We start from the raw sequence: 12,872 nt of genomic DNA, 5'->3' as shown, positions 1-12,872 counted from the left end.
GAAGAACTAAATATGATTTCCTTCTTAAACACAATTCTCTGAACAGGTCTTATATGGGAGACTGATTCCTCCTTGCATAATTTCCTGAGACCAAAAGAAAAAAAAAAAAACTAGAACAAAAAATCCCTCTGTGGCACCCTTTGTTTTGATGAACTGTTCAGTATATAAGCTGCAGATCAAGGTGAAGCTAAGACTTCTGCAGCCCATCTTCCAGGACAGCAAACTTTACAGAAGCTCCTGTGTTTCTGACTTACAAACAAAGAGGTTCTGCTTCTGCCATGGCTGAGTAAGCTCCTTGCCAATCAACTCTCCTTAAGATAACCATAAACTCTGGGCAAAGTACAAAAAGCAGCCACACAAGGCTGTGGAGAATGAACAAAGGCAGGCAGATTCAGGACAGGACCGGACACTTAGAATTAGGGAACAGTGGAGGGAGAGTGTCTAATCGCCTGGCTTTCAGTCTGAAGTCAGGCCATAGAGAGCACGGCATAAGGTGGCTAAAATTCCAAAAGAAAGCCCCAGTTTTTCTGGCCTGAACAATGCGAGGGCTGGGTTCAGGATGACCACACTGGGGAGTTATGGGGAATCCCAGAAAGGTCAAAAGGTAGAAGGCCCCAGTTCTGGTTTAAAATCCACCCAAATCTTGGCTCACCACATAAATCATGCATATGTGGAGTAGCACAGGTAAAGATTAACAAACTGTCTGCTTAAATACAAACAAAAAGCAAAACCATCCAAAAAATCCCATTCTCTGGAGAAATATTACAGAGTACAGGGTCTCAAAAAAAAAAAAGCCACCATGTTACAGATACAGTTTAAAGTTACTTGACATAAACACTGGCCCATTTTCAAGAGAAGAGACAAATCAACAGAGACCAACCCTCAGATGACCCAGATGTTAAAACTAGTTATGAAGTAGCTATCATACTGACAGAACTAGTAAAGTAGTTATCATACTGATAACTATGCTCAAGGATGTGAAGGAAAACAGACTTACAGTGAATGAAAGGACAGGCAAGGTCAATAAATAGAAAATAGGTATAAAGTAGCCACTGGAAATTCTACAACTGGGAATATATTGGGTTGGCCAAAAACTTTGTTCAGATTTTCTATAAGATGTTATGGAAAAAACCTGAACTAACTTTTTGGCCAAGTCAATACAATATCTGAAATTAAAAAAAAAAAAAAAAGAAAGAATAAGAGAAATAGTTCTCTCTGTTACAAAACAAAAATGCTACATCTTACAAAGAACAGAGACACTGGTCACAGCATGTCAATTAAAGCTTAGAAAAGTCTCTAATCATAATCTCTTCTCTGAAGACATAAAGGATTGTTTTATGAATCTGGTTTAGTTAAACATTTTAAAGATTGAGAACCAACTAATTTCCAGGACAAGTTTTGTCAAAAAACTTCGGATGTTGTTATTATTTTCTTTCATTGTGGTTTTAAGGATTTGATGGTTCTGGCCAACCTGCCAAAGGTTGTAAACTGGCAGATACTGATAATACTTGTTATGTTCATGTAGTGTTTTAAAACGTCAATTTTTGGCTCACATTCTCAAATTACCAATAAGACTTTCATCATTAAAGCCTGGATTTTGGCTTTCACTCCTGCGTGGTAACCTCTTTGAGAACTGAGCAGTGGCCAACCTCTTTATATGGATATATCTTCTCAGTCGGGCCATGGTCTCTTTCTGTCCATACAGAATCACCATTTACTTAGCAAGCTTATACATATGTAGGCTGTGAACCCTGAATTCCTCAGGTTAGGAGTCAAAGCCCACACTATGTAACACCTTTCCACTTTTCTAAATTTCTCTCGTCACACCTTCTTGAATACTCAACCCTTAGGAGGAATTTACTTTCTTACTGCCAAATACAAGCCATGCTGACCAGTTTCTATACTTTTTTTAATCCAAGTACCTTAGCTAAGGGCTTCCCAGGTGGTGCTAATGGTAAAGAACCCACTTGCCAATGCAGGAGACCTAAGAGACACAGGTTCAGATCCCTGGGTCAGGAAGATTCTCTAGCGGAGGGCACGGCAACCCATTCTAGTATTTTTGCCTGGGAAATTCCATGGACAGAGGAGCCTGTTGGGCTACAGTCCATGGGGTTGCAATGGGGTCGCAAAGAGTTGGACATAACTGAAGCAACTTAGCACGCACACACGCATGGATCTCAGCTAAGGCCTCATCTATGTGACTTCATAAGCTTCAGAAACACTATGTAATATAGTAATTTTCAGAGACAAAACTCTTTCTTGTTTCATGCTACATCATCGGATCTAGGACACTGGATTTAAAGAAGGGAGAGATCTTCTATTTTTGAAAGACTGTTATATACCAGTCACTGTCTTAGATGTCTTCATTCAATATTCACAACAACTTTGACAAGTAGTTATTATCTGTAATCTACAGGGGCAGCCATAAAGCTCAGAAAGGCTGACTGCATGGTTAACAGATGTTTGAGCAGGAATTCATATCTCAAGACCTTGGTCCTTCTACATCCCTCTCTGCCTTTTAATGATTATGAAAAGTTACTCATATTCAACTCTTTGCAATCCCATGGACTGTAGCCCACCAGTCTCCTCTGTCCATGAAATTCTCCAGGCAAGAATACTGGAGAGGGTGGCCATTCCCTTCTTCAGGGGATCTTCCTGACCCAGGGATCGAACCAGGGTTTCCTGCACTGCAGGCAGATTCTTTATCATCTGAGCCACCATTATAAAACCCTCTAAATCCTAATGACCAGACTTTAAATATATACATGCAAAGAGATGACAGTTTACCATCAAACTCAATACTTCGCCAAGCACTACCAGGAAACAGCAAATGTATACACTTATGATCACATCTGATTATGCATCTTTATTCTGCTCTGTGCCACTTCATTGACCTTGTATCTTATCCATTCGCATGTAACTTCTTCCACCTACTTTCCATTAGAGTGATGAAGGCAGGTATATATTCCACGGGAAAGAGAGAGGTGGGCAGTTCTCTGAAAAAGGCTTTCAGCATCACTGCAGCTTCTCTATGGCACATTTTCTCCCATTTAAACTTGTCAGCATTAAACTTGGCATCCAGTTCTTCACGGTATTGCTGAAAATCAAGGAAAACAGTGAGTTTACAACCTGATCCCCCTCTCTTCCCCTTTAAAAACTGTCATTACACAAACTATTTTTGTAATTAGATTGAAATGCCAGTATCTACTAAGCTCCTCTTTTTCAACACGATTGAAGAACTGAAATAGCTCTTTCTGAATGTATTTTTTAAAAAAAAAAACATTCTCTAAAATCCTTTTAGAATAATGCTAATCTTAAAGTAATTTGCCATCTGTACAAATACAAAAGTTCTTTACTCAGATCATAGCTTCATTTATATCGTTTTGGCAGAATACTGACTATCCCCACATGATAAATGCACTGCTAGATTTTGACAAAGCCTCTATTTCTTTTTTTCCCCCCAATGATTCCTTTCTTCTGCCACCTCATCTTGTACTAATATTTCTAAATTCAATGAAGGATGTATGCCTCTTGGCTGGTTTACATACAGAATGAAAACTAACCCAACAAAGGAACTCTGACCTCACTGCAACATGCATACCCATGACGTCTTCCTGGAGCAAATACAGAAGTTTCATGCCAAGCTGGACACATGTCTTCCACATGCCTGCATGCTTGCCCGGTACTTTGTAAGGTTTGGAACACTGTGTTAATACTTTTTAAAAAAATCACTAAATGTCCTTAAGTTGATTTGGGTTATCCATTTTAGATTATTAACTCATTTGATGGCCAGTACCCCCAGGGCATTCTATTGCTCCCTGAACTACAGGGTTTACCAATAACACCAGGCAGTTATAGTCAGTTTCCCAACTAACAATAACTGCTTCAAAAAGGATACTTTAAAAAAGAAAACTGTGAAAAATCCTTAAGGCCTTTGCTTTATTCTCAAGAGAAACCTAAGTCTTCCAGCCTTGAACGTGCAAGAGAAGCTAGAGGATGACAAGGTGAGATTTATCATCCATCTCTGGTGGCCGGGTGGAAAAGTGATCTGGTGATGGAGGGGGGGAGCAGGTGAGGGGCTTGGTGCTGGTGGGGATAAGGCTGGGGAAACAGAAAGCAGCCGCTGGCATTTCTGGTGACGGATAATCAGCGACTAACCTAGGTGAGCAGTTGCAGGACAGGAAGAAGAGGTGGCATTTAAGCAACACCCAGGAGGGAAAATTCTCAAGGAGAGGCGATGGGTTGAATATGAGACTCAGAGGGAGAAATAAAAGTCCAGGATGGCTCTCAGATTGCAGGCTGGGATAATGGGCAGAAGGAGGTGCTATTGACAAGAAGTGGAGGGGGAGGAGCCAATGTTTCCCTGTCCCACTGCCCGAGAGCCAAGGGGAAGCTGGTTTTCAGGAAGCACTGGCAAGAGCAGGATAATTCAGATCCACTTCCACAGACCTATGCCACAAAAGGCTGGCTGAAACACTAGGTGACTGTTGTTGAAAACTTCCAGTGCTTCCCTGTCACCTACGGGGAAACATGGCCCCAGGATCAAGGGCAGGCTCTAGAACCACACTCATTAAAATTTTTTTTTTTTTTACTGTGGTAAGAGTCACATAATATAAAAACACTATTTTAACCACGTTTAACTGTGCAGTTCTGTGGCACTAACTACATTCACATCATTGTCCAACTCTCACCATCATCCATCTCCCTAATATTTCATCTTCCTAAACTGAAACTCTGTCCCCAGTAGACACTAAGTCCCCGGCTCCCTGCCGCATCTTCCAACCGCCCCTCCCCCAAACCCTGGCATCCATCAAGGTACTTTCTGACTCTAGGAATCTGACTCTTAGGTACCTCGTATAAGTGGAATCAAGCAGCATTTGTCTGTACCTACTGTATACTGGAATGCATTCTTAAGGTATAACCACATTCTTTAGGTGTTTATCCTGGTTCCACAATGGTCTAGTTGAAGGCCTGTGAAGTTTCCCACTGCATAACAGGGATATTCAAACAACCTTGCAGAGATTAAACTGGATAACACAGAGCTCAGGGGGCGGGGCATGCCCACAGAGAGCGCTCAGTAAGTGCTGGCCGCATTTACCCTCCCTCGTCTCTGCTACAACCTCTAGTGTTATTACTACGAGAAACCTATGTGTATGTGGAGTGCTATTCGGGGAGTAATGGCACCTCGTTCTGTCTAGAGGGCCAACAGAAAGGAGGGGAAGGACGCCCTCCCTGAGTTTGGAGCAGAGCACATTGGAAGCTGGTGCAGAGCTCCACGGTGTCCTAAACAAGGGACCAGATGAACCAGGGGCCAACTCTTCCTCACCAGAGACGGGTGGATGTTTAAACTGTTAATGAGGACGCTAGGCAAGGATCCGGAGAAGGCAATGGCACCCCACTCCAGTATTCTTGCCTGGAAAATCCCATGGACGGAGGGGGCCTGGTGGGCTGCAGTCCATGGGGTCGCTAGGAGTCGGACATGACTGAGCGACTTCACTTTCCCTTTTCACTTTCATGCATTGGAGAAGGAAATGGCAACCCACTCCAGTGTTCTTGCCTGGAGAATCCCAGGGACGGGGGAGCCTGGTGGGCTGCCGTCTATGGGGTTGCACAGAGTCGGACTGTGAGACTCTGTAGGACTGTACGACTGAAGCGACTTAGCAGCAGCAGCAGCAGGCAAGGATCAGGAGCCAGGGCCTTAAACCTCGTCTGAGCAAATATCCATCCTGCTTCTCCTCCTGAGGTAATTTTACAAAAATGCAAATAACCCACCTTCAGCCTCAAAAAACCAGTTCAGGGTGGGAAACCAGAAGACCAGGTAACATCCTCACAAAGCATTTAGAGCAGCCTCTGAGTAATTGAAATGAGTCAAAAAAAGAAAGCCATGCACGTCAAAGCAGTCTGCTTTCTTCCATAAAATATATTCCCCAGTGTTTGGCTCAAACTTCTGTCATTTGTGGAAAAGAAAATTACTGGAAACACCGAGCCATTAAATTGGTTCCAAATGACCCAAGGCCTCACGTCCAGGATGGGCTCGGCGGTTGGTGCCCTGAGAGGCTAAATCCGCAGCTTCCCCCAGGGATGCTTCCCTGTAAGTCTAACCAGGCTCTGAAAGTACAACCCACAGTGATACCTGAGGGTTAGAGTCAGCTACTTGGCACAACTTGACGATAATTATGAGGGAGATTTTTTTTTTTTAAACTTTCTTTCCCCAAGCACATTTCCAGAAAAAAATAGTCTAACTGATGAAAACATTTTTTTAAGTTTCAAGTTTGAACAAAGGGAAGAAATAAAGACCCCTTGGCTGTATCAAGTTGCAATGCCTTTCTAACTGCAGTATTCCCTTGTTTCTATTCACTGACCCAGCATTCTTCCACACTGGCTTTCCTGGAGCTCAAACCACGAAAACATCTGGAATACATTTTTCGGACGGACAAGAAATGGAATTAAATAGGCTGAAACTACATAAAACCGATTAAGGGCCAAAAGGGACTTTTACCTAATGTGGTTCAGGAATGCATGCGTCTATTAGAGCACGTTAAAGGAATTACTGGCCTTTGATAAGTGCTTTTCAGTCAAAGATTAGCTAGAGAAACGCAACGTGTGCTATGATGTTAAACTTCATACACACAAGAAACATTGTGTAATCTTTTCTCCTTTGAATTATTTTCAAAAATAGAAATTTTAAATCATATCCATTATGCTCCCACTCTTCCCTACTAATTTGTGCGCGCACGCGCACACACACACACACACACACACACACACACAGAGAATAAGTCAGTAAGAACATGTACAAATACAGCTTCCCTATTATGGAGGGAAGTTTAGAGGGATGGAGTCTGATTCGGTTTAGGAAACTTGTTCTCCTGACTTCATTTTGGTTCTCTGACTTTACAGATATAACCACAAAGACTTAACCAAGAAGTGACAGCTTTTGTTCTCGGATTTAGGACACATTTATTTAGAAGTATATGTAAAAACTGTTCCTGTGAGAAGCTGAAACAAAAACCAGATCCCATTTAGCAAGTATGAACCTTAAGGAGCCATTAGGAATTTTCCTGCATTTTAAGCGAACCTGTGCCAGGATTTAGTAATCTCTACTCCCAAGGAAGTCACATCCCAGAGACATTGCAGTGACAAAGTGTGAACCACCACTCAGGTCTCCCTTCAAAACAGAACTGGCTGTTCATCTGCAAAAACTCCAGGTGGATGACTCCCCAGCTGCTGGCACCTTCTGCTCAGCCTCAGGCCCTTCCCCAGGGTTGGGGCTGACAGTGCACAGGGTGATGGTCCCGCCTGCACCTGGTCTGAGGCTCGACACCCCCAAGTTCGCCTCCCTCGACCCTCGATCCTTGAGAAGCGAGGTCCTCCTGTAACCCTCTTCTCCTCCTAACTTGGTCCCAGCACCTGCCTTCTGGAGCTTCCAAAGATATAGCCTATTGATTCTCAGTTTCCACCTTGAAAAATATCTCCTCATACTTCTATATAAGACTGAAATTGCTGATACAAATAGAATCTCCCAAAGCATGTGCCAAAATGAATTAGGGAAGAGATGCTTTCCCGCCCCTACACAATTCCTTTTAATAGTTCTGAACACAGTCAAGTTCCCTTTTCCCTCTCCCTGAGGCTTTTTTCCTCAAGGATTCATTATTGACAACTGCTCATGTCTCCAGGTCCACCCACCACGGAGTGACCCAGGGCAGAGAGGGACTCTTCATCTGTGTACCGGCAGAGCAAGTGGGATGTCTTGCTGGCAACTGATGAGCAAAGCTTCCCTTTAATTCTTTTCTTTGCTGAACTGAAGACTTAGCCTCCATACAGACGGAAGAAAGTAAAGGAATTCCCACTGCACGGTGGTTTTAGATGTAGATGCTAACATTACCTTCAATGGAACTGGGTTTCAGAACTGCTGAGGGAGTATTTTAGTGGTTACAGCCATTCCTACAAATTCCTATAAGGATGTCCATTAAAAGGAAAGCCAGAGAATGTTTCTAAGTTTAAAACAACTGACAATAGATACCAGGGGTCATCTAATACTGGCTCAGTGAATTCTACGACAAAGAGTAAACTTTGTCGTAGAATTCAGTAAAAAAAACTGAAGTGTTTAACCCCCAAAATAATGATGGGACAAGACAAGTGGCAGTTTCTGAGAGTGAATTGATGTGTTCTTTTACTGTTGTTTGCTTTTATTATTGTTGTTTTAATTTAAAAGAATGCACAGCTCAGGATCATGGAATAACATTTAGTCATAGGTGTTGAGGAATGCTCTACAGTGCCAAGTGAGAGAATCAGAAATGATGACAACAACCACAGAGGATGCCTGCGTGAACTTGATCCAGCTAGTTGAGATCTCTAACGAGGAAGAGAGACAATGTTTGGTACCTTGACTTTGGCAGTACATCCTGAAAGTCGAAAGATCCCTTCAGATTCCAGACCCGATTCCTCAACTTTCTCAAAGAACTAGAAAGCAATGATACAAGACAGAAATAAATACCTCCATATGATTATGAGCATTTAAAATAACAACAATGATGAAAACGATACATTACCAAGCATACAGACATGCCGGGTACTTGAATGCCTAGTTAAACATTCACACGCCCCCAGGAGGTCAACACTAGCCTCTGATTGGCAAATGAGGAAATAGAGACTTAGGGTTGTTTTTCACTTTCCCAGGGTCATCCTTAAAAGTGACGCACCAACTCTGTTCTTAACCACGAAAGCACATTGCCCCTTAAATATTTTAACATCTGATTACTGTATCTTTCTTCAGGTCAACCAGTAAGCCAGTTCAGTTGCTCAGTCGTGTCTGACTCTTTGCAATCCCATGGACTGCACCACAACAGGCTTCCCTGTCCATTACCAACTCCCAGAGCTTGCTCAAACTCATGTCCATTGAGTCAGCGTCACCAACCAGTAAGAAAAGACCCTAAATTACTATCATTAGTTACACTATTCTAGCTAAGACACTGTGCATGCATGCAGGCCCAGTTGTGTCCAACTCTTTGCGACCCCTGTCCGTGGAATTTTCCCAGGCAGTAACACTGGAATGGGCTATCATTTCCTTCTCCAGGGGATCTTCCTGATCCAGGGATCGAGCCTATGTCTGTTGCATCTAACCTGCACAGGCAGCGGAGTTCTTTTCCACTGTACCACCAGGGAAGCCCAAGACACTGTAGGGCTTCTCAAAATCTGACCAAGGAATTAGAAATTGTAAAGGCTTATCTGTCTCATGGTAATGGTGATGCTTCACTATTAAATAATAATAAACACTAACACTGTGCACTTAAGAGCGTGTCAGACAACATTCTCAGCACTTTACATATATTAATGCACGTGACCCTCATGATGATTCTGTGGTGTCCCCATTCTACAGCTGAAGAGACTGAGGCATGGGAGGGGTAAAGATTTGCCCATGTTCACACAGCAAGAGCAGGATTCCGAGTCTCTGCTATTTTCCCTTCGAGAAATGATGATGCCTGGAACTAAGGCAGCTCCTGCAGGTATGAAGAGATGTAAGTATTTAGGGAGAAGAGACTTCTTCCTGAGAAAAGCCTCTACCCCCAGGAGTGGAAGAACACCACCTCCAGTGTCTTACAAGAGCACCGCTAACCTCAGCAGTACCCAGAATGAGCCTCTATTGAGGAGTTAGTATGAGAGGAACCAGGCAGCATGCGGTGCACCTTCTGTGGGCTAGGCTTCTGTTCCTACGTAATAATACAAACGTGTGTTGAATCTTCTCAGTCAGATTTTTATGCATTTTCTTCAGACTGTGTCCTCTTCCTAGAGGATAAAGGGCACAATAATGGTTCAACCCAAGGATGGAAAGGAATCTTAGAGTCACCATGGACTTGCTCTCCTTTGCATCTATCTCTTGCTGGCTGTGTGTTTCTGGGCGTGTTATCTCACCCTATGATGCCTCAGTTGCCTCACCAGTAGAAAGGAGATGACCATAGCGACCTCCTGGGGCTCAGTGATGGTCAGATGTGACAGGACACAGAGATCAAATGTGGCCCAGTGGAGGGAGGCGCCCTGGGGATGCACAGGCTGGGCGGGCCTTGGCATCCTCTGGACCCCGTTTGCTATCCTCCCTGCGCCTATGGGCGGCCAGTCAGTCACCCGACTGGAGGAGTAGCTCAGTTTGAGGTATTGGTACCCAAACTGAGGAAGACAGGAAAGAGAAGTGCTGTTGTGAATAAAGTATGTGTCCTCTGTCAGTATTTTCACATATCATTTAAAAACTGAATTTAAGGGACTTCCCTGAAGGTCCAATGGTTAAGACTCCACGCTTTCAATGCGGAGGGTGCAGGTTTCATCCCTCGTCAGGGAACTAAGATCCCACATGCCACAGAGTGTAGTTAAAAAAAAAAACACTCAAAAAATGGAATTTAAAATTCAACAAGATTTGTATTTAGGGCTTGGAATTTTACTTGTACTACTGGATATCCCTATTGAATAAACCACAGTAAATTGTCGGCTATAAAAGGTGGGGCTTAAAAGCAAATGAGCCATCTGCCAGTGAGGGTCACTGAGACAACTGTATTGTTCAGACATCATTTTCACAACTTCCTAAACCAGAAATCTTCTTTGTCGCAATATATACTTTCCCAGGCACTCTGAAAACACCACCAGAATAAGCTGATTTCTAGACTTTATTTAGCTTTGTCTGGAAAATTCATTTAAATAGTAATACACACACATCGCAAAACACCCAACCTGTGATGTATCTCAGCAAATACTTGTAAGATTAATAAATGGACTATTAGTAATTAGTAGTTATCTTTTATCCAGGAGAGAATAATCATATACACACACACAAACACATACATACACACAAATATTTTAAAAATATTGGAACAAATGTAACAGAAGGACGCCATGTGACAGCATCTGTGTCCATAACCTGATGCTTTCTGGCTGGACAATGCAACAGAGGTTCTTAGCAAGGCAAACACACCCAGGCGCCTTAGATGTCACGTGGATGCGAGGAGGGAAGCTGAGAGTTACAGAAACCCGAGTCCTAAAGGGGCCTTCGTGTCTTTAGATCTAAGAATATTCATCGGCGGGTTTCTGAATAGCATACTACAAGCACAGAGCTCTATGAACTCCCCAGTTATGTACACCAAACTCACCTTTTGTAACACAAGGGGAACTTTGACCCCAGAGTCTTTCCTTCGGTCATTTTCTAACAGGACTGTGAGGGGAACTCCAAAAATCCCACTGTCTTCATTGTAAAACAGAAGGGGGAGAAAAAAAAGAGTCAGAAAAGCACTGTCTTATTCCCGTGTGTCAAAATGTTAGAGTCAGAGTAAGTCTCAATACCTCGTCCTTTGACTTTCTCTGTTTTGTTTCTTTTCAGCTGAATTCGAAAGGCATCAAAAAAGGCCGTCAATTCAATCAGAGAGAGATGGCGGATTTTCTTCATGTCTTCTGCAGACAGATCTTCTGCTTTGGTTAGGCCAAATCTGGTTTTCTGAACAACAAATTTCTAAAATACATATTGAGGATATTTATTTTTTTATGGCAAAGGAAAATTATTATACCTTCATTCAAAGGAGACCTGGACCTTCCAAATCTGTACAGCCTGACATGCTTGCTATTCACATAAAAAGATATCTGAGGCGCATGCTGCGTCATAGAAAGGTCATGAATATGACTGTTAGAACCTCTGATGATCACAACTACTAAACCAAACACAAAACAGTCACCTGAAATATATTATAATATCATCATCACAACTGTGATGTACAGAGTGCAGCTAATTCCCCTATTGAAACTGACTGCACGTGCTTGCTGAGACAATAGCCATTCTATCTTAAATGTCAAATTTAGGTAATTAAAAATGTCCTTAAAAATCCAAAATGCACAGTAAGTGCCAAATAATCCTACTCTCATTTTGAAGACAATGCCATTGCTATATTCTCCATTTCCACATTTTACTTACAGGTAAAACATAGTCTTCTTTCTTAAAATCTAACTTCTTAAATCTGTTCCTTTTTGGAGCCTGTGTTAGCTTTTCTGAATATGATACTTCAAAGGACAGCTCTTCAGCTTCTACCGGAATGTTTTTTTCCAGATATTCATCATCTAAAGAACAAAGGATGTGGAATATTTAATATGCCATTTAATTGATCAATACCATTGACTGTAAAATAAGCATAAAATATTGATGAGTTAATCCACAAGCACGTTGAAATGTTTACATCCCTGGAAAAGCATCAGACTCACTCAGAAGGATCTTGGTTAAACAATTAATGTAGTGTCATCAGACTTCCATATGAACAAGCTTCTACAATCATTGTGCGAACTTCCTATTTAATCTGATTTTTTTTTTAATTTTAGAGGTTAATGTCTCATGAAAAGCACTGAAGATTATTAGATTATTAGAAAGTCCATAACAGAATGTTTCTATGTACTCTTATGCAATGACGTCTCTCCATACTCAATGCTGCTACTGGGGAAGCAAAAGCTTAAAGCAAAAGGAGGAAGGGTGGAGGTCCCACAGAAAAGTTCTGCCTACTTTCATTCCTCTTGAGTTTTTATCCCAAACTGTGGAACTATGCCACTTCAGATTTGTTCCAATCCAGTTTGCCCTTCACTGAGATTTGTTCAGGTGAATTAATCCTGATTCCTGTGACTCTGTCCTGGTTTTCTGGTCTTGGATGGTGCATATTCCAAAGATGAATGGGTGACAAGTCCTGTCCGCTATACCTGTTTTTCTCAAGTTTGAAATTAAGACAATAGATTCCTTACCAAAAGCAAGGGAAATCATTTGAGGAATCCTAAATCTGATTTTTGACTGAGAGTCTAGCTTGCCATCTTGTTTTATTGCCTGGCAAAATTGTTCCTGTGTCATGAAAAGAATTATT

At 42.1% G+C, this 12,872-nt stretch overlaps 1 protein-coding gene across 2 annotated transcripts in view; it reads right to left on the bottom strand.

The window, feature by feature from the left end:
- The window catches only part of ARHGAP28 (Rho GTPase activating protein 28), a 139,713-nt gene that overhangs the window by 20,332 nt on the left and 106,509 nt on the right, over nt 1-12,872 (bottom strand). For both annotated transcript variants that reach the window (XM_027525571.1, XM_027525572.1), the window contains exons 8-12: nt 11,948-12,090; nt 11,326-11,491; nt 11,136-11,227; nt 8,386-8,463; nt 2,935-3,097 (exon numbers count right to left, since the gene is read on the bottom strand). In XM_027525571.1, the coding sequence (XP_027381372.1) occupies nt 2,935-3,097; nt 8,386-8,463; nt 11,136-11,227; nt 11,326-11,491; nt 11,948-12,090 (642 nt within the window). The remainder of the gene's footprint in view (nt 1-2,934; nt 3,098-8,385; nt 8,464-11,135; nt 11,228-11,325; nt 11,492-11,947; nt 12,091-12,872) is intronic.

This window comes from Bos indicus x Bos taurus, chromosome 24, assembly GCF_003369695.1.
Source record: "Bos indicus x Bos taurus breed Angus x Brahman F1 hybrid chromosome 24, Bos_hybrid_MaternalHap_v2.0, whole genome shotgun sequence".
Taxonomy (NCBI): Eukaryota; Metazoa; Chordata; class Mammalia; order Artiodactyla; family Bovidae; genus Bos; species Bos indicus x Bos taurus.
This window is presented reverse-complemented; position numbering and strand designations above follow the sequence as displayed.